This window comes from Pan paniscus, chromosome 20 (genome assembly GCF_029289425.2).
Source record: "Pan paniscus chromosome 20, NHGRI_mPanPan1-v2.0_pri, whole genome shotgun sequence".
In the NCBI taxonomy this organism is placed as follows: Eukaryota; Metazoa; Chordata; class Mammalia; order Primates; family Hominidae; genus Pan; species Pan paniscus.
This window is the reverse complement of record NC_073269.2, coordinates 16,256,665-16,280,205: the sequence shown is the minus strand read 5'-3', so window position 1 is coordinate 16,280,205 and position 23,541 is coordinate 16,256,665. Positions and strand designations below refer to the sequence as shown.

Genomic DNA, 23,541 nt, shown 5'->3' with positions numbered 1-23,541 from the left:
CTCATACTCAGCACCCCTGTTCTCATCCACACAGCCAGGTGTTCCGCTTGGAGGTTCTTAGTGCCCCTCAGCATCCCCCATCCCTCTCAGGACCCCCAGGTATCCTCACCCCATTCCTTGTGCCCTCTGTGCCCTGGCCTGAGACACACAGGGCATGTACGGCTCCTGATGTGGGTTTGTGTGCCTTGGTGGCTTGAGTGACTGTTTGCCTTTGATAGATGAAGAAACAAGGGCACAGAGAGGTGAATGAACTTTTCTGAGGCCACAGAGCCCAGAATGCTGAGCCAGGATTTCAGCCCAAGTCTGAAGCTCCATGAAACCGGGCTGCCTTTCCACAATCGTCCTTAGATACACTGCGGCAACACACCCACACCCAGCTCCACAGACATCTAGACCCACGATGAAAGTCCTCCGCACCCCCACCCCCCACCACCCGGGGGAGGAAGGCAGGTGGCCAAACTTCTGTTACAAACAGGTCTTTATTAAAGATGAGAAGCCAGGTCTTTATTAAAGATGAGGAGGGGGCAGGAAAGGGGGGCAGTGCCTCCTCTACCCACTGCCTTTGCCTGCCCGGGGTGAGGGAGCCCCTCTGCTCCACCCATGCCCCCCATGATGGCACATCTGTATGAGGCTGAGGCATGGGGGGCAGTGTGAAGAACAGGGGCAGGTTCCAAGAAAAAGAAGAAAAACCCTTCCCACAGCCCTAATAAATAACAGAAGCGTTTGGGATGACCTGGGCACAGGCAAGGGGAGACACAGCACCCTGAACCCCAAAACCTCTGAAGTGGGGCAAGCCCTACTTAAGTAGGGGATTAGGAGAGAGTGGGTGAGAGGTGGAGAGGCCGCACACAGGGAGGGGCTAAGAGGAAAAGGGGTACCCCAAGGACCCTGCCATGGGGGAGCCTGCCCCCCACCCTACAGCTGGGCTCGCTGATTCTGAGAGAAGACTCAATGACAAACAATGACCTCATCTCCCTCCTCTCCTTTGCACATGCTTAGACACGGGCGGTCCCCCATTGACTGGAATCATGCCCACCCACTCTAGAAATTCTGGAAACCAAGGGCTCCTATTGGCTGTTCAGTCGCTGAACACTGGCTGGCGTTGCCCTCTTGCAGGAGGATTCTAAGAAGTGAGGGGAAGGCTCCCATTGGCTGGAGCCAACTCCTTTTGGTTAAAATTCTGAGAACCAGGGGTTCTCATTAGCCAGGCAATGGCCAATGGGGTCAAGCTTTGGCCCTTAAAAGGGCAATAGTAGGGGCAAGTGCGCACCTTCCATTTGTGCCCATCGGGATATCTCAGAGGGCCAGAGAGGCAGATGTCTCCTAAATGTCCTTCTAGCCATCTTCTAATGTCTGGGTCTGGCTGGCTTGGGGGGCAGGGGACTTTGGCACTCACGTGGCACACGCACACACACGTGTGGCAGGGAAGAAGTGGGGACTGGGCAGATTCTGGGTGGGTGGTCGGGCCTCACAGCAGGTGGTCACGGCTGGCAAACAGGTAAGGGCTGAAGTTGTCCCGGTGGAAGGGGGAGGGATACAGTCCACTCAGGGTGTACAGGTCCCGCAGCAGGGGCGTGGGCAGCAGCAGCTTCCGGCCACGTCCACCACCCCCGCCTGGCCCCCCAGGTCCAGGGGAGGAAGGCGAGGGGCCCTGGCTGGGGGTGGGCGCTGGCAGGGGTAGGGGCAGGGGCAAGGGCGTCGGCTCAGACCTCAATCGAGGACGGGGCACACGGGGCGACGAACACATGGCTGGGGCCCTGGAGGAGACACAGCTGGGGATCAGGTGGCCACGGCGGGCGCAGTTCTGCGACTCTGGTGGTCAGAAGCCAGATATCAGGGGATCAGAAAACTCGGGAGGCAGCATAAAGGCCTAGGTGAGACCTCTGGGGCAGTGGCTGCCCACCTGGAAGTCCCCCTGTTTAGCCCCCCACTCCCCCAACACTCACTGGATGGGGTGAGCCGTGCCGGTGTCGAATGCGGCCTGCAGACCTCGGGTTCCTGAGACAAAGAGACAGATGGAAGGGGCTAGTGGCCCCCTGGGCCCTACCGGCCACAGCCACAAGGAGCTCATCAGGTGAAGAGCCCCATGGAAAAGACAACCACAGTTCTCATGATTAACCGTGTCCCCTTGGGAAGAAGACGGGGGTGCTCCCTTTCATTCTTTGGGGCTGTCCCCCCAGGACCTATGTCCACAGAGATGGGTGATCCCTCCACTTCCCCATGGTTCTGAGACCCCCACCTCTTGCCTGACTTCCTTCCTGTCTCCTTGGCCCCCTCCACCCACCACCCTCTCCAGCCGGGAGCAGCCCCCGGCCCCCCTTACCTGCGCCACACTTAACTTTTCGAGGGGGCTGTCCATGGTGGGGGCTTGGCCCAGGTCCTCCCAGGGAGAGAGCCTTCGGCCAGAGGGTGGCCGGCTCTGAAAGTTATGCACAACGCAGGTGACCTGGAATAGAGGGAGAGGAGAGTGTTGAGGCCTGGGGCAAGTCACATAGGAGCTATGTAAATACCATCCCCATTTTTCAGATAAGGAAAGTGAGGCTCAGGTTTTCAAAAACAGCTAATGCATAGTATGTGCCAGGCACTGTTGGTTCCATTTTACTACGAGGTAGGTGCAATTATTATTTATCCCACAGACCCCAGATTAGGGTAAAGTAAGTAAGACCAAGTTGTACAGTGGCAGGATTTAATTTTTTTAATTTTTTATTTTTTTGAGACAGTCTCACTCTGTCATCCAGGCTGGAGTGCAGTGGTGCAATCTCAGCTCACTGCAAACTCCACCTCCTGGATTCAAGCAACTCTCTTGCCTCAGCCTCCTGAGTAGCTGGGACCACAGGTGTGCACCACCATTCCCAGCTAATTTTTTTTTTTTTTTGAGACAGACTTTCGCTCTTTCACCCAGGCTGGAGTGAGGTGGCACGATCTCGGTTCACTGCAACCTCCGTCCCCCGGGTTCAAGCGATTCTTCTGCCTCAGCCTCCCAAGTAGCTGGGACTACTATGCCTGGCTAATTTTTGTATTTTTAGCAGGGACAGGGTTTGGCCATGTTGACCAGGCTGGTCTCGAACTCTTGGCCTCAGGTGATCCGCCTGCCTCAGCTTCCCAAAGTGCTGGGATTACAGGCGTGAGCCACCGCACCCAGCCTTGATTCATCTTTATTTAGAATTTTTATATTCTGTACATTATGATAGTTTTGTATTAACTTTGATTTTTAAAAATGTTTTGTTAAAATATTAATCTTGATTACTGAGTGTTGGGCACCCTCTTAAAATTTGCATTCAAGGCCTTGCCTCACCCTGATCCTGGTATCTCATTTCACAGATGAGAATATCCAGGAAGGGTAATGTTAAGGGATTGGCCCAAGGTCACACAGAGTCCACACCCTTCTCCATCATGTGGTCCTGCCTCTTGGGTCAGAGAGCTGGTGAGGGTCTTCCATGCTGGGAAGGTTGAGGAGGCAACTCACCAAAAAGGTGGCGATGGCCGCCCCTGTCAGGAAGCCAGCCAGCACGTCCGACCAGTGGTTTCGGTACTCGGCCACGCGGACCACGCCCACCAGGAAGGCTGGGCACAGCAGGGCCAGGCAGAGCGAGGGTTTGACCAGGCGGGAGCCCTTCACGCGGAACACGAGAGTCACGTACATCTGCGGGGAGCCGGACTGGTCAGGGGGATAGTGGAGGCAAGTCGCCGAACCCAGGTGGACGCTCCTTTCTGGGCTAGAGCGCATGGCCAGAGCGTTGGGGCTGGAGGGAGTGGCCAGGGGCTCCAGGGTTGGAGTCATGGGCTCCCAGTGGGCTTTTCCAGGGAGCGTGACCAAAAAGGCAAAGGGGGGGGGGGTCAGGGATTGAGGTCTTGGAGTCTCGTGGGCACCACCTGCAGGGCTAGGTGTGGCCAGAGCTCCCAAGAGCAGAGGACAAGGTCTGGGGCCCAGGTGTCCCTGGTCCGGAGTCGCAGATGGGGACAGACACTTACTGGATTAGGGCGTGGCCACAGAACCAGAGGGTGGAGTCAGGGCGAAGGGAGCTGTAGGAGCTGTAGGAGGTGGAGCCCCTGACCCCCAGGGGACCACTGACAGGGTGGGAGCGTAAACCCGGATGCCAGAAAAAAGAGTTGAAGCAACAGGGGGTGTGACCAGGAAAAAGCAGGGGACAGAGTTAGAAATCCCAGAGCAGTTAAGAGCAAGGGGCGTGGCCAGGGCTACAACAGGAGGGAACAAGGCCCCCAGGAGAGGGGCAAGGGCTCCAGAAGAGGGGCAAGGACTCCAGGGGGCCGTCCCATCTGCCCAGTCTCCCAGCTAATATCTAGCGCCTGTAGCATCCTGGGGGCCTGGCTAGGCTATAGGTGTTTCGAGTCTTGCACATCAGGGACTGTCCTGATGCCATAGGGTAGAGCCAACAGTTTCCCTCGCATTACTGGCTCAGGAGGCGTGGCCAGAGGGCAAGGGGCGGAGTCAATGGACAGCGATAGCCTCTGGCTGGGGGCGTGGCTAGGATCTGGGAGGAGGAGGGAGAGCTTCCAACAGGTCGGGGCGTGGAGCGAGAGCTTCCAACAGCACCCGGGGCGTGGAAGAGCAGAGGCTCCAACCCTGGCGGCTTCCTGGCTGCTGGTCGCTGTCCAGCCCGCACACCCATTTCCGACCCCGAAGCTCCCGAAGCTCACCGCTGTGTAGGTGACCGCGTAGGCGCAGAGGGCCGCATCCTTGCAGGGGAAGGCGCGGCGCGCGGCGGCCACGAGGCTGGGGCTGCCAGCGCAGGCACCCTGGTCAGTGACAAAGCGGTCGGGACCTGGCCGATCCGGAGAAGGTGGCAGGCAGCCCAGGGCCGTGTAGTTGGGGCGGCACACGGACAGGAAGTGTGGCGTGGGATTGCCGGTCACCACCTGCCCCGCGTTGGCGAAGATGGTCGTGGTGAAGAGGCCGAAGGAGTAGACCCCTAGGGGTGGGATAGTGGAAGGGGTTCATGCGCCAGGCCCTGATGCTCCCACTGATTCCATTGGGCCTCTTAGCTCCCTTTTCCTGTGACTGTCATTAAAGCACACTTGGGACCCTGTAGTTGTGGCAACATCCCCCTTCCTTTAGGACCACCATGAAGGTACTCTGAGGCCTCCTGCCCCCGGGGACCCTCATTATCTGGCCCCTGTCTTTCTAGGATTACCACTATGTCAGGGGCGGATACTCCCTTGGAGCCCCATTATAGCTGGGCTTGGACCCCCGCCCCAACACCATTACATCAGGATCCACCCCATGCCTAGGACGGCTAGGGAAAACCCTAATGGCATACCTGGGGCTCTTCCTGCCTGCCCCTAAACTGGCTACTACTGAGTTCAACACTCTCCTCCTGGGGCCACTAATAAGTTAGAGCTGGGTCTCCCGCCCTCTGCCCTGGGACCATCATTATAGGTAAGGTCTGCCCCTCCCCCTTTCCCACAGCCACTACTTGAGGCTGGGACCCCATTTAAAGCACAGCCAGAGTCTCATCTCCCTACCCAGGGGCCCCAGGGTGTTTGTCCTGTGCCTGTGTCTCTCTTTTGTGCCTGAGACTCTCCTTATGGCATTCTGGGACCCTCTTCCGACAGTTGCCATCATGGTTGGGTTAGGCCCCACCCATGTCCCTAGAACCTCCATTACATCTGGTCTGAGCCTAAGTCCCTTGTTGCTTCCTAACATCCCCATCATGGCAATTCCAGGTCCTCTTCCTTCCCCCCTGGAATTCCCTTTTTTTTAAAGAGGTGGGATCTTGCTCAGTCTCCCAAGTAGCTGGTACTCCCAAGTAGCTGAGTCTCTGCCTCAGCCTCCCAAGTAGCTGGGGCTACAGGCATGTACCACCATGCCCAGCTTTTCCCTGGAATTCTTCTTCTTTTTTTTTTTTTTTTTTGAGACGGAGTTTTGCTCTTGTTGCCCAGGCTGGCACAATCTTGGCTCACTGCAACCTCTGCCTCCCGGGTTCAAGGATTACAGGCACCTGCCACACACCCAGCTAATTTTTTGTTTTTAGTACAGACAGGGTTTCGCCATGTTGGCCAGGCTGGTCCTGAACTCCTGACCTCAGGTGATCGCCCACTTGGCCTCCCACAGTGCTGAGATTACAGGCATGAGCCACCACACCCAGCCTGGAATTATTATGACTGTCAGGCCCATGACTCTTTTCTTCTATACCCACCTCCCCACCATTACCATGGGGCTGACCCCAGGCCATGTCTCTCACCCAGGAAGCGGACCAGCCTCCGCACTGGGGGGCTGAAGCGGCAGCAGGCCCCAGACACGATGGTGCTCTCCCCGATGACTGGGACGGCTGAAGGTGGTGCAGGGAAAAAGGCACGCGCCAGCTCTCCCAGCAGGATCTGTGGGCAAGACCAAGATGGAGTCTTCTGGCCTTCCAGCCCATCCCCTCACCCACCCTTACCGGCCCACCTGCCTCCTAGGAGGTCTTCATTGTCTCACCGTGAGGGTGGGCCCGGCAGTGACCAGTGCATAGACAAGAGCAGGAGGCACTCGGCTGGCAGCCTCAGGCCCTGGGTAGGGCTTGGCGTAGGTACTGTCATAGCAGAAGAATCCCTGGGTGTGCACAGGGAAGGTGTCCGTGAACTCCAGGCGGTAAGCAAGCAGGATCACAATGCCCAGCAGCACCGACTGCCACCAAGCCAGGGCGGGGAGAGGTGGCGGAGAGAGAAGAGAGAGGTCAGGACTCCAGCTGAGGCCACAGAGGCAGAGATACAGAGATGGAGAAACATGGGTTAGAGACAGAAACTAGAAGATGGAGAGAGACAGAGACAAGGGGGAGAGAGACTGAGAGAAATGGGGAAAGGAGGTGAGAGAAGGGTCAGGGCTTAGGAGAAACAGAAGGAGAAGGAGACAGAAACAGAGGGGCCGTGTGCAGCGGCTCGTGCCTGTAATTCCAGCACTTTGGGAGGCCGAGGCAGGAGGATCACTTGAGCTCAGGAGTTTGAGATCGCATGACCTTATCTCTGTACAACTATAGTCCCAGCTACTTGGGAGGCTGAGGAAGGAAGATTGCTTCACCCAGAGGATTAAGGCTGCAGTGAGCCATGATGGCACCACTGCACTCCAGCCTGGGTGACAGAGGGAGACCCTGTCTCAGAAAAAAAGAAAGGAAAAGGAATGGCTGAAAGACAAAAAGAAAGAAAAAAAATAAAAACGTGGCTCATGCTTGTAATCCCAGCACTTTGGGAGGCTGAGGCAGGTGGATTACCTGAGATCAGGAGTTTGAGACCAGCCTGGACAACATGACAAAACCCTGTCTCTACTAAAAATACAAAAATTAGCTGGGTATGGTGGCAGACGCCTGTACTCCCAACTACTCGGGAGGCTGAGGCAGGAGAATCACTTGAACCCGGGAGGCGGAGTTTGCAGTGAGCCAAGATCGTGCCACTGCACTCCAGCCTGGGCAGCGGAGCAAGACTCCATCACAAAAGAAAGAGAGAGAGAGAGAGAGGGAGGGAGGGAAAGAAAGAAAAGGAAGAAGTGAAAAAAAAAAAACAGAGAGAGAGGGAAGCCAGGAAAGGAGGGGAGAAGAGAAAGCAAGAGGAAAGAGAAGGGAAAGGAAAAGGGAAGGGAGTTGTAGAGAGAGGGAGAGAAGAGATGGGCATGGGGAGAGTGAGATTAGGGCCAAGGCTCAAATGAGAGACAGACAGACAGGGGGAGGTGGAGAGACTCTCCCACAAGGAAAGAAATCAGATAAGTAGGGGTGCTAGCAGCTACCACAGGTGTAACCCTCACTGTGGGCAGGGGGTCGTACCAAGCTTTGTCCATTAATTAATATATTTTACCTTTAGAACAGCCCTAGGAGGCCGGGCGTGGTGGCTCACGCCTGTAATCCCAGCACTTTGGGAGGCTGAGGCAGGAGGACTGCTTGAGGTCAGGAGTTCTAGACCATCCTGGCCAACATGTTGAAATCCCATCTCTACCAAAAAGTACAAAAATTAGCTGGGCATGATGGCACACGCCTGTAGTCTCAGCTACTCGGGACGCTGAGGTAGGAGAATTGCTTGAGCCCAGGAGGTGGAGGTGGCAGTGAGCCGAGATTATGCCACTGCACTCCAGCCTGGGTGACAGAGTGAGACCCTATCTCAAACACACACGTACACACACACACACACACACACACAGAGAGAGAACAGCCCTATGAGTTGGGACTCTGGTGATGTCCATTTTATGAATGAGGAAACTGCGGCTCAGGAGGGTACCTGTGGTGTCCAGCACCCTGCGGTGTGGATGGGGCAGAGAGGGATTGGACCCCAGGGAGTGGCACTTCTGAATCTAAGCTCATAACCATTTCTCAAGAGAAAGGGGACAGCAAGGGAGATCCCAGAGATGGAAAAGTGGGTACAGATAAGGAGACTGAGGTTGGACAGAGACAGAGATAGGCACGCCGTCTCTGGGAGAGGTACGGGGGTCCTCACCTCCACGAAGACAAAGCAGGGGATGATGGAGAAACTCCTCTTCAGATGCGGTCTCCCTCCCGCCATGGTGAAGGCCAGGCCTGCAGAGGTGGGGAGGGAGTGGGAGTCCCAGGGGGTGTGCCTAGGGGAAGGCTCAGGTCACCGGGACCCTGGCTTCATCCCCTGAGTCCTTTGGCCACACCCCTGGCCCTGAAGACCCGGGGAGGCCCTGACTCTGTCTCTTGAACCTTCTGGCCATGCCTCTGCAATCCAGGTCCTGCCCTGTTGGTCCTGACCCTACTGGGGACACCTGCCTCCCCTGACACCACTCCCCAAGAGTCTACGGGGGTCCCTTCCTTTACAGCCTACATGGGAGGCTCTGACCCAAGGCCCTTTAGGAAGTGGGCCTTTAGAAGAGACTCCCCAGCCTCATGGGAACCCCTCCCCCATGGCACTTAGAAGGGTCCCCACTAGTTTTTAGGGGACACCATCCTCTTTCCCGAGGGGCCCCCATCCCTACGAGACCCTTCCCCTGAGTCGCTTCCTCCATGGCCTCTGCAGGGGCCCCTCTCTCTGTCCCCATGGGCTGTGGTGTTGGTGTCTGGTTGGGCTGATAGCCAAGCCCTCCTTCTCTGCCAACTGCCTCTCCCTCCTTCCCCCTCTTCCCAGCCGGTCTGCCTCCCAGTTCTCCTCTTCCCTCCCCCAAGGCTACCCCCAGTCCCCAGCGCTTTAGGGCTCAACACAGTCACACCTGCTTGCATCCATTCTCCCAGCCCCATCTCACCTGTGAAAGCGCCCTATGGCTTCCCCCAGGCTGCATCCACGCCTGAAGACTCACAGCCGCTCCTGGCAGCCAGCAGGGCAGGGATGGTCACCCCCATTGTGCAGATGTGGAAACTGAGGCCCAGGCAGGCGAGGGTAGGCACTCTGGGTCCAGCACCCCAACCACGACACTCATTCTGCAGTGTGATATGGGGTGATGGTTGCCAGAGGTCCTAGATACCCAGAGTCACCCATGCTGTCACCTTTAGGAAGCACAACCCAGCCGCAGCCTCCATCCTGGCACCACACACACACACACACACACACACACACACACACACACAACCATGGCATAGCGTTCACCCATTCCACAGTGAAGACCGAGCACCTGCCGACTTCCAGGCGCTGTGCTGGGCGCCACTTTGCAGTAAACAAGAGGGGCCCCCTTGTTCAGACAGGTGTCCAACACACACAACACATGTCACTGCATACTCACACACAGTGGGCTCATAGCCTGTCAGAGACACCAAACAGATCAAACAAGTCCCCACCCCCACCCCAGGCCAAACAGAGAGAGACATGTCAGGAGACCCTACACACATCACAGTCCCACACAAGCCCCCACGCCGCTACAGTCAGGGACACACAGTCAGGCCTGCAACACACTTAAGAGTCACAGAAAAGAGTCACCGCACACAATGGGGGTCACAGAACCCATCACAGCATCACACCCCCAATTACAAGGCACTCAGTGACAGCCACACACACACTAACAGTCTCTTATTCACACCGACAGTCACAGGGGAGAGACACGGTGCCATCTACAACCACATGGCCACATCCATGGACCATGACACAGACTCACAATGCCACACAAGAAAGGTGCACAGCGCACGACCACAGCCACACACACATACCCACCATCAGAATGAACACACAACAGCAGCCACACAATGACAGTCCTATGCACACAACCACACGAACACCAAGACAGTCACACACAGAGACAGCAGCCACACGGGGGGCCAATGGCAGTCACAGCATAGCCAGACACACACACACACAAACCATCAGAGTGACACCCATGACAGCCGCACAATGACAGTGACACACACACACACACACACCCGCGGACCTCCCGAAGCCACACAATCCCAGTCATGCAGCCACACGATGACAGTTACACAACCACACACAGACACACAATGACAACCGCACAATCACAGTTACCCACAGCCGCCCTCACCACCGGTGCTGGCTCCTCGGCCCGGGGTCCCCTCCCCCAGCCCTGTCCCCTCCCCCAGCTCGCCGCCTCCCCTCCCCCGCCCCTCCCCGCGCTGGACCCAGAGGGACCCGACCCTCAGGAACAGGGGACCGACACCGAGGGTGGGAAGCCCACGGGAGGGGATGAGGGGCGCCCCCAGCCCCTCCTCTCACCGTGTCGAGGCCGCCGCCGCCTAAGCCCCCGCTCCGCCTAGACTGCCCCGGCGCGGCGGGATGGACAGACGGACTGCCAGCCAGGCTGGCAGACGCGGAGACCGAGACGCGGTCGGCCGGGCCTGGCCGCGCCGCGCAGACTCCGCGGTGGAGGGAGGGGCGGGGCCTCCGGGCGTCTCATTTGCATAGCCCCCGTGGGGCGGGGCCTCATTAGCGGGGCGGGGCGGGGCCTCCGTGATCTTGGAGGCGGGGCGTGTTAGCATCGATTGTAGGAAGGAACCAAGAATGGAGGTAGAGAGGGAGGACCCTGGGGTGGGCGGGGCTCCGAAGGTAATAGGAGGGAGGGGCTTCAGAGTATGTCCCTGGGCCGCGCCTCTTCCTCTCTGGGCCTCAGTTTCCCCATTCGCCAGGGCCCCCCAGAAAGGAAGGCTCTGTGGCCAGTGTGGAAGTCTGTCTGGCTGCTCGTGTCTGGACAGAATGACTCCTTGCCTTGTCATATATTAAATCTGGCTTCAGATGTCCCCTGATTCCAAGCCCACACATCCCGAATGACCCCTGGGGTCTCTACACCCCTCCCCCCCAACAATGAGGAGTAAACTGGGAGGGCAGGGGGATTCCTAGGCACAGGAAGCAGCAGGACTAACAGTCGGGGCTAGAGGAGGGTCTGCGCTAGTTTATTTTCTCTCTGGAGGGGTCTTCAGGGAGAGCAGTCCCGGCTGCTCAAGCTGTGGAGAGAGAGGGTGGGTCAGGGCCTGGCCAGGTCCAGGGGACTCCGGGGCTGCAGGTCAGGGACCGCATGCCCAGATCGGGATCTGGGCCTGTTCTGAGGGTCTAGACTGTGGGAGTCAAGGGCAGGTCAGGAGGGAAATGGGTGGAGGGGGGGACTGGGGAGGATCTGCACCGGGTGGGAAGGAGCGGCCGCTCTTGCTGAAAGGTGGCTGGGAGAGGTCCTGGTCAGAGTCGGAGTCAGAGTCCCAGGAGGGGAGTGGAGGGCTCAGGCACTGGTGCCCCTTGTGGCCTGCAGGAGGGACAGGTTCCCTGAATGTGACCCTTAAGTAACCCCCAAATATAGGCCCTGTGTCCCTTCATAGTATACCTCATTGATACTTAAACCATGACCCCCAATTCCCTTGAATGTGATCCAATGTGACACCAAATTATGACTTCAATGACCCTTGCATTTTACCCAATTGACACTTTTTTTTTTAGACATGGGGTCTCGCTCTGTTGCCCAGACTGGAGTGCAGTGGCACGATTATGGCTCACTGCAGCCTCAACCTCCCAGGCTCAAGCGATCCTCCTGTCTCAGCCTCCTGAGTAGCTGAGACTACAGGTGTGCTCAGCCACAGGTGCACCATCACCCAGCTAGTTTTTAAATTTTTTGGAGAGATGGGGTCTCACTGTGTTGCCCAGGCTGGTCTCAAACTCCTAGACTCAAGTAATCCTCCCACCTCAGCTTCCCAAAATATTAGGATTACAGGCATGAGCCACTGTGTGGAGTCCCCATGGACTCATATAAGATCCAAATGACTCTGAATGTGACCATGAATGACTCCTGGATGAAACCTCCAGTGACTCCTTAATGTGACCCCAGAACACTACTTAATGTGACCATAGAATAACAGCCATCAGATGTGACTCCCAAATAGGCTCTCTGAACATAGCCTCCCTGTGAAGCTAGACAATGACCTCCCACCCCTGAGCAATTCTCAGCCTCCCTCACCTCTTAGGCTCGAGGCCTTGGGACGGGCCCCCAAGCACAAAGTGAGGCTGTCTATGGAGTTCTGCAGCACGTGCACAGCAGACCTGCAGGAAGACAAGGAGCTGGGGGTGCTGGGAGACTCCACACTGCTCAGGGTGTAGACAGCAGTACAGCTAAGGTTGGGGGCCGTGGTGGGGTGAGTCCTAGGGGGTGAGGGAAGTCTGGACTCAGGTGGGCTCCAGGTTCTGGTGGTCACTGCCAGATCCCGTTGGGGGAACGGGTTCAGAGGAGGGTCAGGGGTCAGACTGCGGGCTGGGCATCACCATATATCACTCAGTTCCTTCTGGAGGTCATCCTTCCAGCAGCCACTGGTTCCCTGCGGTATCTCTTCAGTCTCCGGACAGGCGGCTGTCTCATGACCCTGCTGCTTCATCTTGGTCAGGATCTGGGGTGGGGAGGGATGAGAGAACAGCAGTCATAATAATAATGACAATAGTGCTAGGCTTGGTGGCTCACACCTGTAATCCCAGCACTTTGGGAGGCCGAGGCGGGCAGATCACGAGGTCAGGAGATTGAGACCATCCTGGCTAACACAGTGAAACCGCATCTCTACTAAAAATACAAAAAGTTAGCCGGGCGTGGTGGCGGGCGCCTGTTGTCCCAGCTACTCGAGAGGCTGAGGCAGGAGAATTGCTTGAACCCAGGAGGCAGAGGTTGCAGTGAGTTGAGATCGCGCCATTGCACTCCAGCCTGGGCAACAAGAGGGAAACTCCGTCTCAAAAAAGAAAACAAAATAAATAATAATAATGATAATAGTAAAAGGTGACTGTTATATAGCACTTGTTATATGCCAGACTGCATTCAAGTGCCCAATACTCAGCTAATACAGACACCTGATCAGGTAGGGAGGAGTGTTTTTTTTGTTTTGTTTTTTGTTTTTGTTTTTGGTGTTTGTTTCTTTTTTGAGACAGGGTCTCAGTCTGTCGCCCAGGCTAGAGTGCAATGGTACTATCAGGGCTCAACGCACCCTGAACCTCCAAGGCTCAAGTGATCCCCCTACCTCAGCCTTCTGAGTAGCTAAGTCTACAGGCATGTGCCACCACACCCTCTTGTTTTTTTTTGTTTTTTGTAGAGACAGGGTTTTGCCATGTTGCCTAGGCTGGTCTTGAACTTCTGGGCTCAAGCAATCCAACCACCTCAGCCTCCCAAAGTGCTGAGATAACAGGCATGCCACAGCACCCAACAGGATGAGTTTTCTTTTTCTTTTTCTTTTTTCTTTTTTTTTTTTAAGATGGAGTTTTGCTCTTGTCGCCCAGGGTGGAGTGCAATGGCACGATTTTGGCTCGCTGTAACCTCTGCCTCCTAGGTTCAAGCGATTCTCCATCCTCAGTCTCCTGAGTAGCTGGGATTACAGGTGCCTGCCACCACACCCAGCTAATTTTTGTATTTTTAGTACAGACAGGGTTTCATCATGTTGGCCAGGCTGGTCTCGAACTTCTGATCCACCCACCTCAGCCTCCCAAAGTGCTGGGATTACAGGCGTGAGCCACCGCGCCCAGCCAAGATGAGTTATTATTACATCCATTATACAGATGAGGAAACTGAGGCTCAGAGAGGTCAAGTGACTTGCCCACAGTCACACAGCAGTGAGTGGCAGAGCTGAGATTTGAACCCAGGCTCCAATCTCATGGTGGAGGCTGGCCAAAATCCCCATCCCTCCCTCTCCCACTCCTCCCCAGGGTCCCCATCTCCTCCACTCACTTTGCGGCATTTCACCTGCGTTTTCTGCATTTTCTGAATGTTCACCAGGTTCTCTGAGATCTCATCCTCCTGCGCTTCTGTGGAGGGAGGGGGCTCAGGGGGACAAAGGCTGAAGAAGAACCCCCTCCCCACACACCGGCTGTGGGCTCCAGGAACTTACGGAGCTTCTGATAGATGAAGGTCACCTCCTCCCGCACCAGTTCCAGCTCCTCCCACAGGAACTTCTTGCTGAGGGGACAGTGCAGCCTAGACCTGCACTCCCTGACTGGCCCCTGACCTCCCATGCCCCTATCTGTCCCTCCACCCATCCCCGCAAGCTCTGTCCCCTCCCCACACCTCCCTGCCCTTTTCCCCTCCCCTTCTACAATCCCCCTACCCTCATCCCCCTCCTCTCCTTCTGATCCCCAGCCTCCCATTCTCTCAGTCTCTCCCACCCCACTCAGCCTCCTATCACCTGGCCTCCACCTCCCCACCTCCTGTCCCCCGACTTTCTATACCCCTAGTCTCCTGTCCTCTCAGTTTTCCCTGCCATCCCCCTTTCTGATCCCCTGGCCTCCTTTTCCATCCCACCTCCAGCTTTCTGTCTTCCCTGCCTTCTGGCCTCTCAGTTTCCCACTCCCCCGCCCCCACCAGCCACCTGTCTCCCCTGAGCCTCTCATCCCCTCCTCATTTTTTTTTTTTTTAGACAGAGTCTCGCTCTGCCGCCCAGGCGTCCAGGCTGGAGTGCAGTGGCGCGATCTCAGCTCACTGCAACCTCTGCCTCCTGGGTTCCAGTGATTCTCCTGCTTCAGCTTCCCTAGTAGCTGGGATTACAGGCACCCGCCGCCATGCCTGACTAATTCTTGTATTTTTAGTAGAGATGGGGTTTCACCATGTTGGCCAGGCTGGTCTCGAACTCCTGACCTCAGGTGATCCGCCCATCTCGGCTTCCCAAAGTGCTGGGATTACAGGAATGAGCCACCACACCCGGCCTCATTCCCTCTTCTTGTCCCTCAGGCTTTCCACCATCCCTCAGTCCCCCTCCCCCAGGCATCTGCCATTTCCCCCATCCTGCCTCCATTCCCCAGTTCTGGGTCTCCCTTCCCTCCTGTGGACTCCAAGCTGCCCTCCCGCCATCCCCGACCTGTCCCGGATCTCCTGGGCCAGCAGCTGCAGGCAGCGAGTGGTGCGGGCCCGCTGCATCTCCTCACTGTCACGCAGGGTCTTCTCCAGCCCCTGAAGGCCTTGGGTCAGGGCCCCATACAGCTCCTGCCGACCCTGCTCCATGCCCCACCTGTGCTCCTCCTTCTCTCCCTGGCGGCCTGTGGGGCTCAGCACCTCTGCAGAGAGTGTGGGACCTTGACTGAGCCCTGATCCCACCCTGAACCCAGCTTGTCCTAATCTTGACCCAGAACCCAGACTCTCCCAATTTCCCTCACCCTGGCCTGGCCCAGCTGATCCCAACAGGACCAGCTTCCAGCCTGACTTTTTTTTTTTTGAGACGAAGTCTTGCTTTGTTGCCCAGGCTGGAGTGCAGTGGCGTGATCTCGGCTCACTGCAACCTCTGCCTCCCAGAAAGCAATTCTCCTTTCTCAGCCTCCTGAGTGGCTGGGACTACAGGTGCATACCACCACGCCTGGCTAATTTTTGTATTGTTAGTAGAGATGGGGTTTCACCATATTGGCCAGGCTGGTCTTGAACTCCTGACCTCAGGTGATCCACCTGCCTCGGCCTCCCAAAGTGCTGGGATTACAGCCATGAGTGACAGCACCTGGCCTTTTTTTTTTTTTTTTTAAGTAGAGATGGGGTTTCACCATGTTGTCCAGGCTGGTCTCAAACTCCTGACCTCAAGTGATCCACCCTCTTTGGCCTCCCCAAATGCTGGGATTACAGGCGTGAGCCACCACGCCTGGCCTAGCCTGACCTTGATCTCTGGTCAGTCCTCACCTTCAAGCTGCTGAATCTTGATTTGCTGCAAGCAGCTCTCCTTCTCCAACATGGTCACTGAGTGGTTCAGGAACTCGAAAGCCTGGAGGAAAGAGGTCAGCCTTGGGGTGGGAGGAAGGAGGGGAGGGCAAGGAGAAACAGAGGTTGCTGGGGGCAGGGCCAAGGTGGTTCACCTTGGTCTGGGCCTGTAACTGGCTCTTGAGCGACTCAAGTTCACATCGCAGGAGCTTCTGGGAGTCGGGAATCATCACAATGGTCTTGGCTGTGGGCAGAGAAGAGGGTGAGCCAGGGCTGTAAGGGGTGGGGTCTGGGGCAAGGGCAGGGCAGAGGTCAGCAAAGGCTCAGAGTAGCAGTAGGGACAGGGGGTAAGATATAGAACAGGGGCCCACTCAGCCTTGGGCAGGAGTGAATGGGTGACCATGGCAGGGGGTCAGCTGATGCTGGGGCAGAGGGTAGAGGTAGAAACCAGCAGGTCTTCCCCACACAGTTTTGTTGGAAAGGAGATTTCTCACCTTTGACTTTGGAAGAGCTGGTCTCCAAGGGCTTCTAAGGAAGAGAGATGAGATGGGAGTAGAAGTTTGTCCCTGAGCTGCCTCCTTGCTCATCTCAACCCAGTTTTGAGGGCTGGACAAGAGTTGGATCTCCTCAGTTCTAGGTGTCCCAAACCATAAGTGCAGGCAAAGCTGCACTCCAGGCATATTCATGCACCTCCCCCTTGGGCTACATATGCTCAGAAGTGCACTTATGTGGCTGAGAGACGATCACAGCCAAATCCTCATGGAAGACACACAACCACACTCTTTTCTTCCATTCATTCCTTCATCCATTCATTTAAGACTTGCTTAGCCAGGGCCTGCTGAGTGCCAGGCGCTGTTCTAGGTGCTGAAGAAACACAGTGGGTGCATTCACGGGAGTCTCTCTGCCTTACAGCCCCTTCCCTAAGCCCCACAGCAGTAGATTGCAGTGGTTTTCTGCATTGAAGGGGTTTCCCGGGTGGGGGTGACCTTAGCTACATTGTGATGCCTCTTCAAAACCTCCTGGTCATTACAGCACTCCTTCTGCAGGTCTGGACTGGGGGAGGGGGCAGCCTCATGTGGCGAAGGCCCTGAGCCCCACCCTGGCCTGCAGTCTGCAGTCCTCACTGTGTCCCCAGAAGCAGGGCGTCCCAAGGTCTCTGGCTCTGGGGTCCTGGACCAGTGAGCTGTACACTGCAGAGACTTGTCCGAGGAAGAGCCTAGGGGTGAGGGCTTCCTTGAGGGACAGTGCAGGGCACTCCTCACATTCCCAGCCCCTCCCAGTGTCCCCAGCCCTATGGGAGCCCCCTAACTAACCCCAGTACTTGTCACACTTCATGTTAGCAGGCAAACACACGCTGGAGGGTGAGGGAGGTGAGTAGAGGCAGGACACAGAGTAGTCAGGGTCCCAGGGTAGGCTGGCCAAAAGAGGGTCACTGTGAGTAGGGAAGCAGGGGCTGCTTTGAGATAAGTCCCCATGTCCCCAGTGCCCCCAGACCCTCCCTGACATGCCAGAGAGGCCTCAGCCCTAAACTCAAGGCTTCTCAGTTATGGTAGGAGCCAAAGCTGGATAAAAGATGATCCCAAGGCCAGGCTCGGCCAGCAATGGTGGCTCACGCCTGTAATCCTAGCACTTTGGGAGGCCAAGGCGGGAGGATCACTTGAGGTCAGGAGTTCGAGACCAGCATGGCCAATATGGTGAAACCCCGTCTCTACTAAAAATACAAAAACTAGCTGGGCATGGTGGTGGGCGCCTGTAATCCCAGCTACTCGGGAGGCTGAGGCAGGAGAATCACTTGAACCCGGGAGGCGGAGGTTGCAGTGAGCCGAGATTGCACCACTGCACTCCAGCCTCAGCAACAGAGTGAGACCCAGTCTCCAAAAATAAAAAACAACAACAAAAAAGATTATCCCAGCCCCAAGGTTTGGGCTGGGCAGTGAGAAGGACCCAGAAGGCCCCAAAGAAAAAAAATCAGGCCTCAGATGAGTCCAAAGAAAAAAGGGACCTTGACATTGGCTTAAAGGAAGGCCTTTCCTGGCAGGCAACAGCATGTGCAAAAGCTTGGAGGTGTGGAATCACATGCTCTATGCTGGTAAATTCATGATGGCTGAATCGAGGTCCAAAAGGAAGCAGCAGGAGGTTAGCAGAGCAGCTCCAGTAAGGCATTGACGGCCAAGCCAGGAGTTTCGACCTGGCCCCACAGGTGAATGCCAGCCATAGAGTGTGAGCAGGAGAGGCAGGGCATATCTGTTCAATAAATGTTAGCTGAATTGGGGCCCAGGCCTGTGCTAGAAGAGGCTGGGAACAGGAAACAGCTGAGCTCTGGGTCTCACATTCAACTCCCCTCCCCCTCCAGTATAGCCACATATGGCACAGATGGAGATATCTGGGGCAGGTCTGCCTGGAGAAACTTCTAGGTGAAAGGCACCTTGCCCTGAGTCACACTCAGCCTCTTCCCCCAAATCCTCTAGACCTTTCTCTTCTGTCACCCTTGCCAGGCCCTCTGCCAGATTCAGTCGACCTGGAAGACTCCTACACGCTCTTCAGAACTACTCAGGCTGGGCACGGTGGCTAACACCTGTAATCCTAGCACTTTGGGAAGCCAAGGCAGGTGGATCACCTGAGGTCAGGAGTTTGAGACCAGCCTGACCAACATGGTGAAACCCCATCTCTACTAAAAGTACAAAATTAGCCAGGCGTGGTGGTGCATGCCTGTAATCTCAGCTACTTGGAAGGGTGAGGCAGGAGAGTCGCTTGAACTTCAGAGGCGGAGGTTGCAGTGAGCCGATATCATGCCACTGTGCTCCAGCCTGGGCAATGAGAGCGAAACTCCGTCTCAAACACAAACAGACAAACAAAAACTATTCAGCATATCTTCAGTAAAATCTTCCTTAATCCTTTTTTAGGCTCCTATTTTCTGAGCACCTAATTGAGTGCCGGGCATCCCCTAAGCATTCACTGGATCTTCACACCCACCCTGTGATGTACACGTTTTTCTTCTGCCTGAAATGTCCTAAGCTGCCCCTCCGAGAGTCACTGCCTCAGGGAGGTCCTCACTTCCAGGGACAGCAGAGTATGATGGTTAAGCAGGGAAACTCTCCAGCTAGATGGCCTGGGTTCAAATCCTAGCTCTGTCCCTTCCAGCTGTGTAATACTGGTCGCGTTACTGAACCTCTCCATGCCTCAGTGTCCCCAACTATAAAAACGAGATGTCATAATATTCACCTTACTGGGATGTTGTGATTAAATAAATTAATCCATGCCAGTACCTGGTATAGAGTAATGGGGAGCTGTGTTTGCTCGTCACGCTGAGAACCTGGGACTTAGGGACCATAGGAAGCCTGGGAGGCTTGGAGGGGAAAAGGAGAGGCATTTGAGAACCAGCTTAGGTCCCCAGTAGTGCCTCCTCTCTCCCCGTCCCATCCCGGTTGCTGCTTCCGTGTCCCTCCCGGGAGAATTATTTAGGGAGGGGGCGGGGTCATCATCCTGGCCCCGCCCCCTGGGTTGTGAAATCTACACCCGCCAGGCTCCGAACCCCACCTACCACATACCACCTGTTCATGCTCTCCCATCAGGGACCACGAAGCCAGTCTTCAGCTGTGACGCTGAAGTTTGATCCCGCGGGGACACCATCGCATTAAAACGCTCAGAGACTGAGTCACAGAGAGGGGTGTGGCCGGCATTTTAGTCCCGCCCCTGCCGGAGTAGCCGAAGGCCTCATTGGCGCCTTCACGCTTCAGCTGCGCTTAGTAGCCGCGGTGTAATTGGATAAAAGCCCGTGGAGGGGGCGGGATCCCAGGGGGGTTTCTACGATTAGTCAATACCCAGGAGGGCGGGATAGAAAGGTGCAGGTCTACGACCCGATTGGCTTCGGGCTCAGCTGGGAGGCGGGACGAATTCTTGGTTGGGGGAAACCCACGAGGGGACGCGGCCGAGGAGGGCCGCTGTCCACCCGGGGGCGTGGGAGTGAGGTACCAGATTCAGCCCATTTGGCCCCGACGCCTCTGTTCTCGGAATCCGGGTGCTGCGGATTGAGGTCCCGGTTCCTAACGGTGGGATCGGTGTCCTCGGGATGAGATTTGGGGTTTCCTCGGGGCTTTGGTGGGATCGGTGTCCACAGGATGAAATTTAGGGTTTCCTCGGGGCTTTCGGGATCTTCACCTAATATCCGGGATTATTTTATGAGAGGAGTGGTCTTGGCTGTCAGAACTGGATCCCTGGGGTGATATTTGGGAATTAGTGGAGTGATCTCTGAAGACCTAGGGCTATGATCTGGAGCTGCTGTGGCTGAAATTTGGGGCCTCTGAAGTGGCATGGAGATTGAGGTCCAGAGAGCCTGAGATCTTGAGGGCTGACATTTGGAGAGATGGGGTCGAGGGTTGTCTTTGGGCCTTGACTGCTTTGGGCCTTTCTCACTCTCATTCCCGGGATGCTTTGCCAGAATCTCTGTTGGATTGGCCGTAACCCGGTCCCCAAGCGGGCTCACAGGGTCTGAAGGCCACGCATGAGGCAAAGGTAAAGTTCTGAGCCACCCGGTGCCTCCTTCCCAGGACTGCAAGATGGAGGAAGGCGGGAACCTAGGAGGCCTGATTAAGATGGTCCATCTACTGGTCTTGTCAGGTGCCTGGGGCATGCAAATGTGGGTGACCTTCGTCTCAGGTAGGGACCCTCAGCTTGGATGTCATGGGTACCTGGGGAGGGGATGGAAATAAGAGGGGAACCGGGAAGTGCCCTAACACCCCTGTGGTCCCCATACCCTGCAGGCTTCCTGCTTTTCCGAAGCCTTCCCCGACATACCTTCGGACTAGTGCAGAGCAAACTCTTCCCCTTCTACTTCCACATCTCCATGGGCTGTGCCTTCATCAACCTCTGCATCTTGGCTTCACAGCATGCTTGGGCTCAGCTCACATTCTGGGAGGCCAGCCAGGTACGTGGGTTTGAGTGCCACTGCCCTCTGGAGACTTGTTCCCAGGACCTCAGTGAGCGCCTATGGCTACACCTTTTCCGGGGGGGGGAAATAAAAGGCCAGGCATGGTGGCTCACGCCTGTAATCCCAACACTTTGGGAGGCCGAGGTGGGCGGATCACGAGGTCAGGAGTTCAAGACCAGCCTGACCAACATGGTGAAACCCCGTCTCTACTAAAAATACAAAAAAATTAGCCAGGCGTGGTGGTGTGCACCTGTAATCCCAGCTACTCAGGAGGCTGAGGCAGGAGAATTGCTTGAACCCAGGAGGCAGAGGTTGCAGTGAGCCGAGATCACGCCATTGCACTCCAGCCAGGGCGACAAAGCAAGACTCCATCTCAAAAAAAAAAAAAAAAAAGGAAAGGAAAGGAGAGGGGAGGGAAGAGGAGGGGAGGGGAGGGGAGCCCCTTCTTCCTGGTAGATACAAAGCTGGGCTCTGGATACCCTTGAGCAGTGCACAGCCTGTACAACAGTCCCCAGCAGCCCTGTCTATCCCCCAGCATCTCCCTGCTAGCTGCTGTTCCCTCTCCTCCCGCTGGCTGGGACTGCTGCCAAGCTGTGGTGACTCAGCTGAGCTGGGACATTGACCCCAGCTTATTGTTTAAAAACCAGCCCGACTGGGAATTTATGGTTTCCTATCCCCTTCCACACATTTTTCTGGCCACAAGGCAAGAAACTATCTCTGCATCTCAGATTTCTCTATTTACTCTGGCCTTCCCTTGCCTGCATTATGTTTCATAGATGTGGGTAAGTGAGACCTGACAGGTGTTTCAAGAATAATCTCACAGACAGGAGGGGATTATGGGTAACTAGAACTTCACAGACTGTTTTTTTTTCTTTCTTTTATTTATTTATTTTAATGAAACAGGCTCAGAAGGTATTCAAATACTTAAAACAGATAGAGATGGTGTTATAGCAATGTGAGAATGGCAAAAACATTTTTCCTAATTAAAAAAAATAGGCTGGGCGCAGTGGCTCATGCCTGTAATCCCAGCACTTTGGGAGGCCGAGGTGGGTGGATCACGAGGTCGGGAGCGCGAGACCATCCTGGCTAACATGGTGAAACTCCGTCTCTACTAAAAATACAAAAATTAGCTGGGTGTGGTGGTGTGCCCCTGTAATCCCAGCTATTTGGGAGGCTGAGGCAGGAGAATTGCTTGAACCCAGGAGGCAGAGATTGCAGTGGGCCGAGGTCACGCCGTTGCACTCCAGCCTGGGCAACAAGAGTGAAACTCAGTCTCAAAAAAAAAAAAAAAAGATGAGGGTCTTTGCTGTGTTGTTGTTCAGGCTGGTCTTGAACTCCTGGCTTCAAGTGATGCTCCCACCCCCATCTCTGAAAGCACCGGGATTACAGATTACAGGCATGAGCCACCATGCCTGCCTTCAAAGACTTTTTGTTTTGTTTTGTTTGTTTTTGAGACAGGGTCTTGCTCTGTCGCCCAGGCTGCAGTGCAGTGGTGCAATCTTGGCTCACTGCAACCTCTCCTTCCCGGGTTCAAGCAATCCTCATGCCTCAGCCTCCTGAGTAGCTGGGATTATAGGGGGACAGCCCCCACACCTGGCTAATTTTTGTATTTTTAGTAGAGACGGGGTTTTGCCCATGTTGCCCAGGCTGGCCTTGAACTCCTGGCCTCAAGTGATCCACCCACCTCAGCCTCCCAAAGTGCTGGGACTATAGGCATGAGCCACTGCGCCCAGCCACTCAAAGACTTTTTATTCACCCTCTGTGGGTCCAATGTCAGCTTCAGGGGTCTGGGCTGTGGCCACTGAGGAAAGAGATCCTGCTCTGGGGACTTCCAGTCTGAGTATCAGAGAAGAGGCTCGGGAGGTTTTGGCGGGGGATAGAGGAGGTGGGGATGGAGATTTTCCTTCAGAGCTGCCAGTTTCAGAGTAGAAGAGCTGGAGTTCTGCTTTGGGTCCCTCAGTCTGGGTTCAAGGAAAGAGGGGGAGGCAGGTTTTTTGATCCAGTGCTGTCCCCACCCCCACCCCTGTGCTGTTGAGGATGCAGAAAGACCCTCCCTAGGGCCCCTCTGGCCTCCCAGGCATGGCTCACCTTCTCCTCTGCTGTCCCTGCCAGCTTTACCTGCTGTTCCTGAGCCTTACGCTGGCCACTGTCAACGCCCGCTGGCTGGAACCCCGGACCACAGCTGCCATGTGGGCCCTGCAAACCGTGGAGAAGGAGCGAGGCCTGGGTGGGGAGGTACCAGGCAGCCACCAGGGTCCCGATCCCTACCGCCAGCTGCGAGAGAAGGACCCCAAGTACAGTGCTCTCCGCCAGAATTTCTTCCGCTACCATGGGCTGTCCTCTCTTTGCAATCTGGGCTGCGTCCTGAGCAATGGGCTCTGTCTCGCTGGCCTTGCCCTGGAAATAAGGAGCCTCTAGCATGGGCCCTGCATGCTAATAAATGCTTCTTCAGAAATGGCTGCTGTCTTTTTTTTTCCCCCATGAGAAGCAGGGGGAGGGGCAGGCAAGGGTAGAGCCAAGAGCCTCAGTTTCCCCATTCATGAAGCATGATGGTTTGGAGTGTCAGCCATTTTATCCTGTAAGCCTCTCCTATAATGATGCCCATTTATTG

At 55.8% G+C, this 23,541-nt stretch overlaps 3 protein-coding genes across 25 annotated transcripts; 1 reads left to right on the top strand and 2 right to left on the bottom strand.

Annotated features, from left to right (window-relative positions):
• Positions 1-460: 460 nt before the first annotated feature.
• Positions 461-11,235, bottom strand: PLPPR2 (phospholipid phosphatase related 2). Of its 4 annotated transcripts, none has more exons than XM_034946784.3 (10): positions 10,597-11,235; positions 9,182-9,356; positions 8,419-8,498; positions 6,440-6,628; positions 6,204-6,339; positions 4,660-4,931; positions 3,467-3,643; positions 2,340-2,446; positions 1,947-1,998; positions 461-1,812 (listed from the first exon to the last, which is right to left on the bottom strand). In XM_034946784.3, the coding sequence occupies exons 3-10, from the start codon at positions 8,482-8,484 to the stop codon at positions 1,780-1,782; spliced, it is 1,032 nt and encodes a 343-aa protein (XP_034802675.1). In that variant the 5' UTR covers positions 8,485-8,498; positions 9,182-9,356; positions 10,597-11,235; the 3' UTR covers positions 461-1,779. The 4 variants fall into 4 exon arrangements, with proteins under 4 accessions (XP_034802675.1, XP_008954208.1, XP_034802674.1 ...); XM_008955960.5 differs by having other exon boundaries at positions 2,324-2,446; positions 10,597-11,186; XM_034946783.3 differs by having other exon boundaries at positions 2,324-2,446; positions 8,419-8,539; positions 10,597-11,108.
• A 14-nt stretch (positions 11,236-11,249) lies between these two features.
• CCDC159 (coiled-coil domain containing 159) lies at positions 11,250-19,697 on the bottom strand. Of its 16 annotated transcripts, none has more exons than XM_063599889.1 (14): positions 19,552-19,697; positions 19,270-19,349; positions 17,317-17,435; positions 16,990-17,219; positions 16,498-16,531; positions 16,159-16,247; positions 15,986-16,067; positions 15,183-15,378; positions 14,220-14,287; positions 14,060-14,136; positions 12,622-12,743; positions 12,320-12,402; positions 11,498-11,614; positions 11,250-11,321 (listed from the first exon to the last, which is right to left on the bottom strand). In XM_063599889.1, the coding sequence occupies exons 1-14, from the start codon at positions 19,570-19,572 to the stop codon at positions 11,317-11,319; spliced, it is 1,323 nt and encodes a 440-aa protein (XP_063455959.1). In that variant the 5' UTR covers positions 19,573-19,697; the 3' UTR covers positions 11,250-11,316. The 16 variants fall into 16 exon arrangements, with proteins under 16 accessions (XP_063455959.1, XP_063455960.1, XP_063455961.1 ...); XM_063599890.1 differs by having other exon boundaries at positions 17,317-17,417; XM_063599891.1 differs by having other exon boundaries at positions 17,317-17,417; positions 19,545-19,689.
• A 151-nt stretch (positions 19,698-19,848) lies between these two features.
• TMEM205 (transmembrane protein 205) lies at positions 19,849-23,458 on the top strand. 5 transcript variants are annotated; one of them, XM_008955957.6, is made up of 4 exons: positions 19,849-19,971; positions 20,551-20,659; positions 20,764-20,927; positions 23,043-23,385. In XM_008955957.6, exons 2-4 carry the CDS (start codon positions 20,560-20,562, stop codon positions 23,346-23,348), a joined length of 570 nt encoding a protein of 189 aa, XP_008954205.1. In that variant the 5' UTR covers positions 19,849-19,971; positions 20,551-20,559; the 3' UTR covers positions 23,349-23,385. The 5 variants fall into 5 exon arrangements, with proteins under 5 accessions (XP_008954205.1, XP_008954204.1, XP_057156704.1 ...); XM_008955956.6 differs by having other exon boundaries at positions 19,888-20,052; positions 20,442-20,659; XM_057300721.2 differs by having other exon boundaries at positions 19,910-19,971; positions 20,442-20,659.
• Positions 23,459-23,541: the final 83 nt, after the last annotated feature.

Excerpts from the sequence above, each read along its gene's own strand:
- PLPPR2 (XM_008955960.5), bottom strand. The coding sequence starts at position 8,484 with ATGGCGGGAGGGAGACCGCATCTGAAGAGGAGTTTCTCCATCATCCCC. Across the intron at positions 4,932-6,203 it reads GAGGCTGGTCCGCTTCCTGG|GGGTCTACTCCTTCGGCCTC; the intron begins GTGAGAGACATG and ends TCCCACCCCTAG. Across the intron at positions 3,644-4,659 it reads ACGCGGTCACCTACACAGCG|ATGTACGTGACTCTCGTGTT; the intron begins GTGAGCTTCGGG and ends GGCTCCCCGCAG.
- CCDC159 (XM_063599889.1), bottom strand. The coding sequence starts at position 19,572 with ATGGGAGAGCATGAACAGGTG. Across the intron at positions 16,532-16,989 it reads GGCATCACAATGTAGCTAAG|AAGCCCTTGGAGACCAGCTC; the intron begins GTCACCCCCACC and ends TCTCTTCCTTAG. Across the intron at positions 11,615-12,319 it reads CAAGGCCTCGAGCCTAAGAG|GCCACAAGGGGCACCAGTGC; the intron begins GTGAGGGAGGCT and ends TCCCTCCTGCAG.
- TMEM205 (XM_034946785.3), top strand. The coding sequence starts at position 20,684 with ATGGGTACCTGGGGAGGGGATGGAAATAAGAGGGGAACCGGGAAGTGC. Across the intron at positions 20,928-23,042 it reads CATTCTGGGAGGCCAGCCAG|CTTTACCTGCTGTTCCTGAG; the intron begins GTACGTGGGTTT and ends TGTCCCTGCCAG.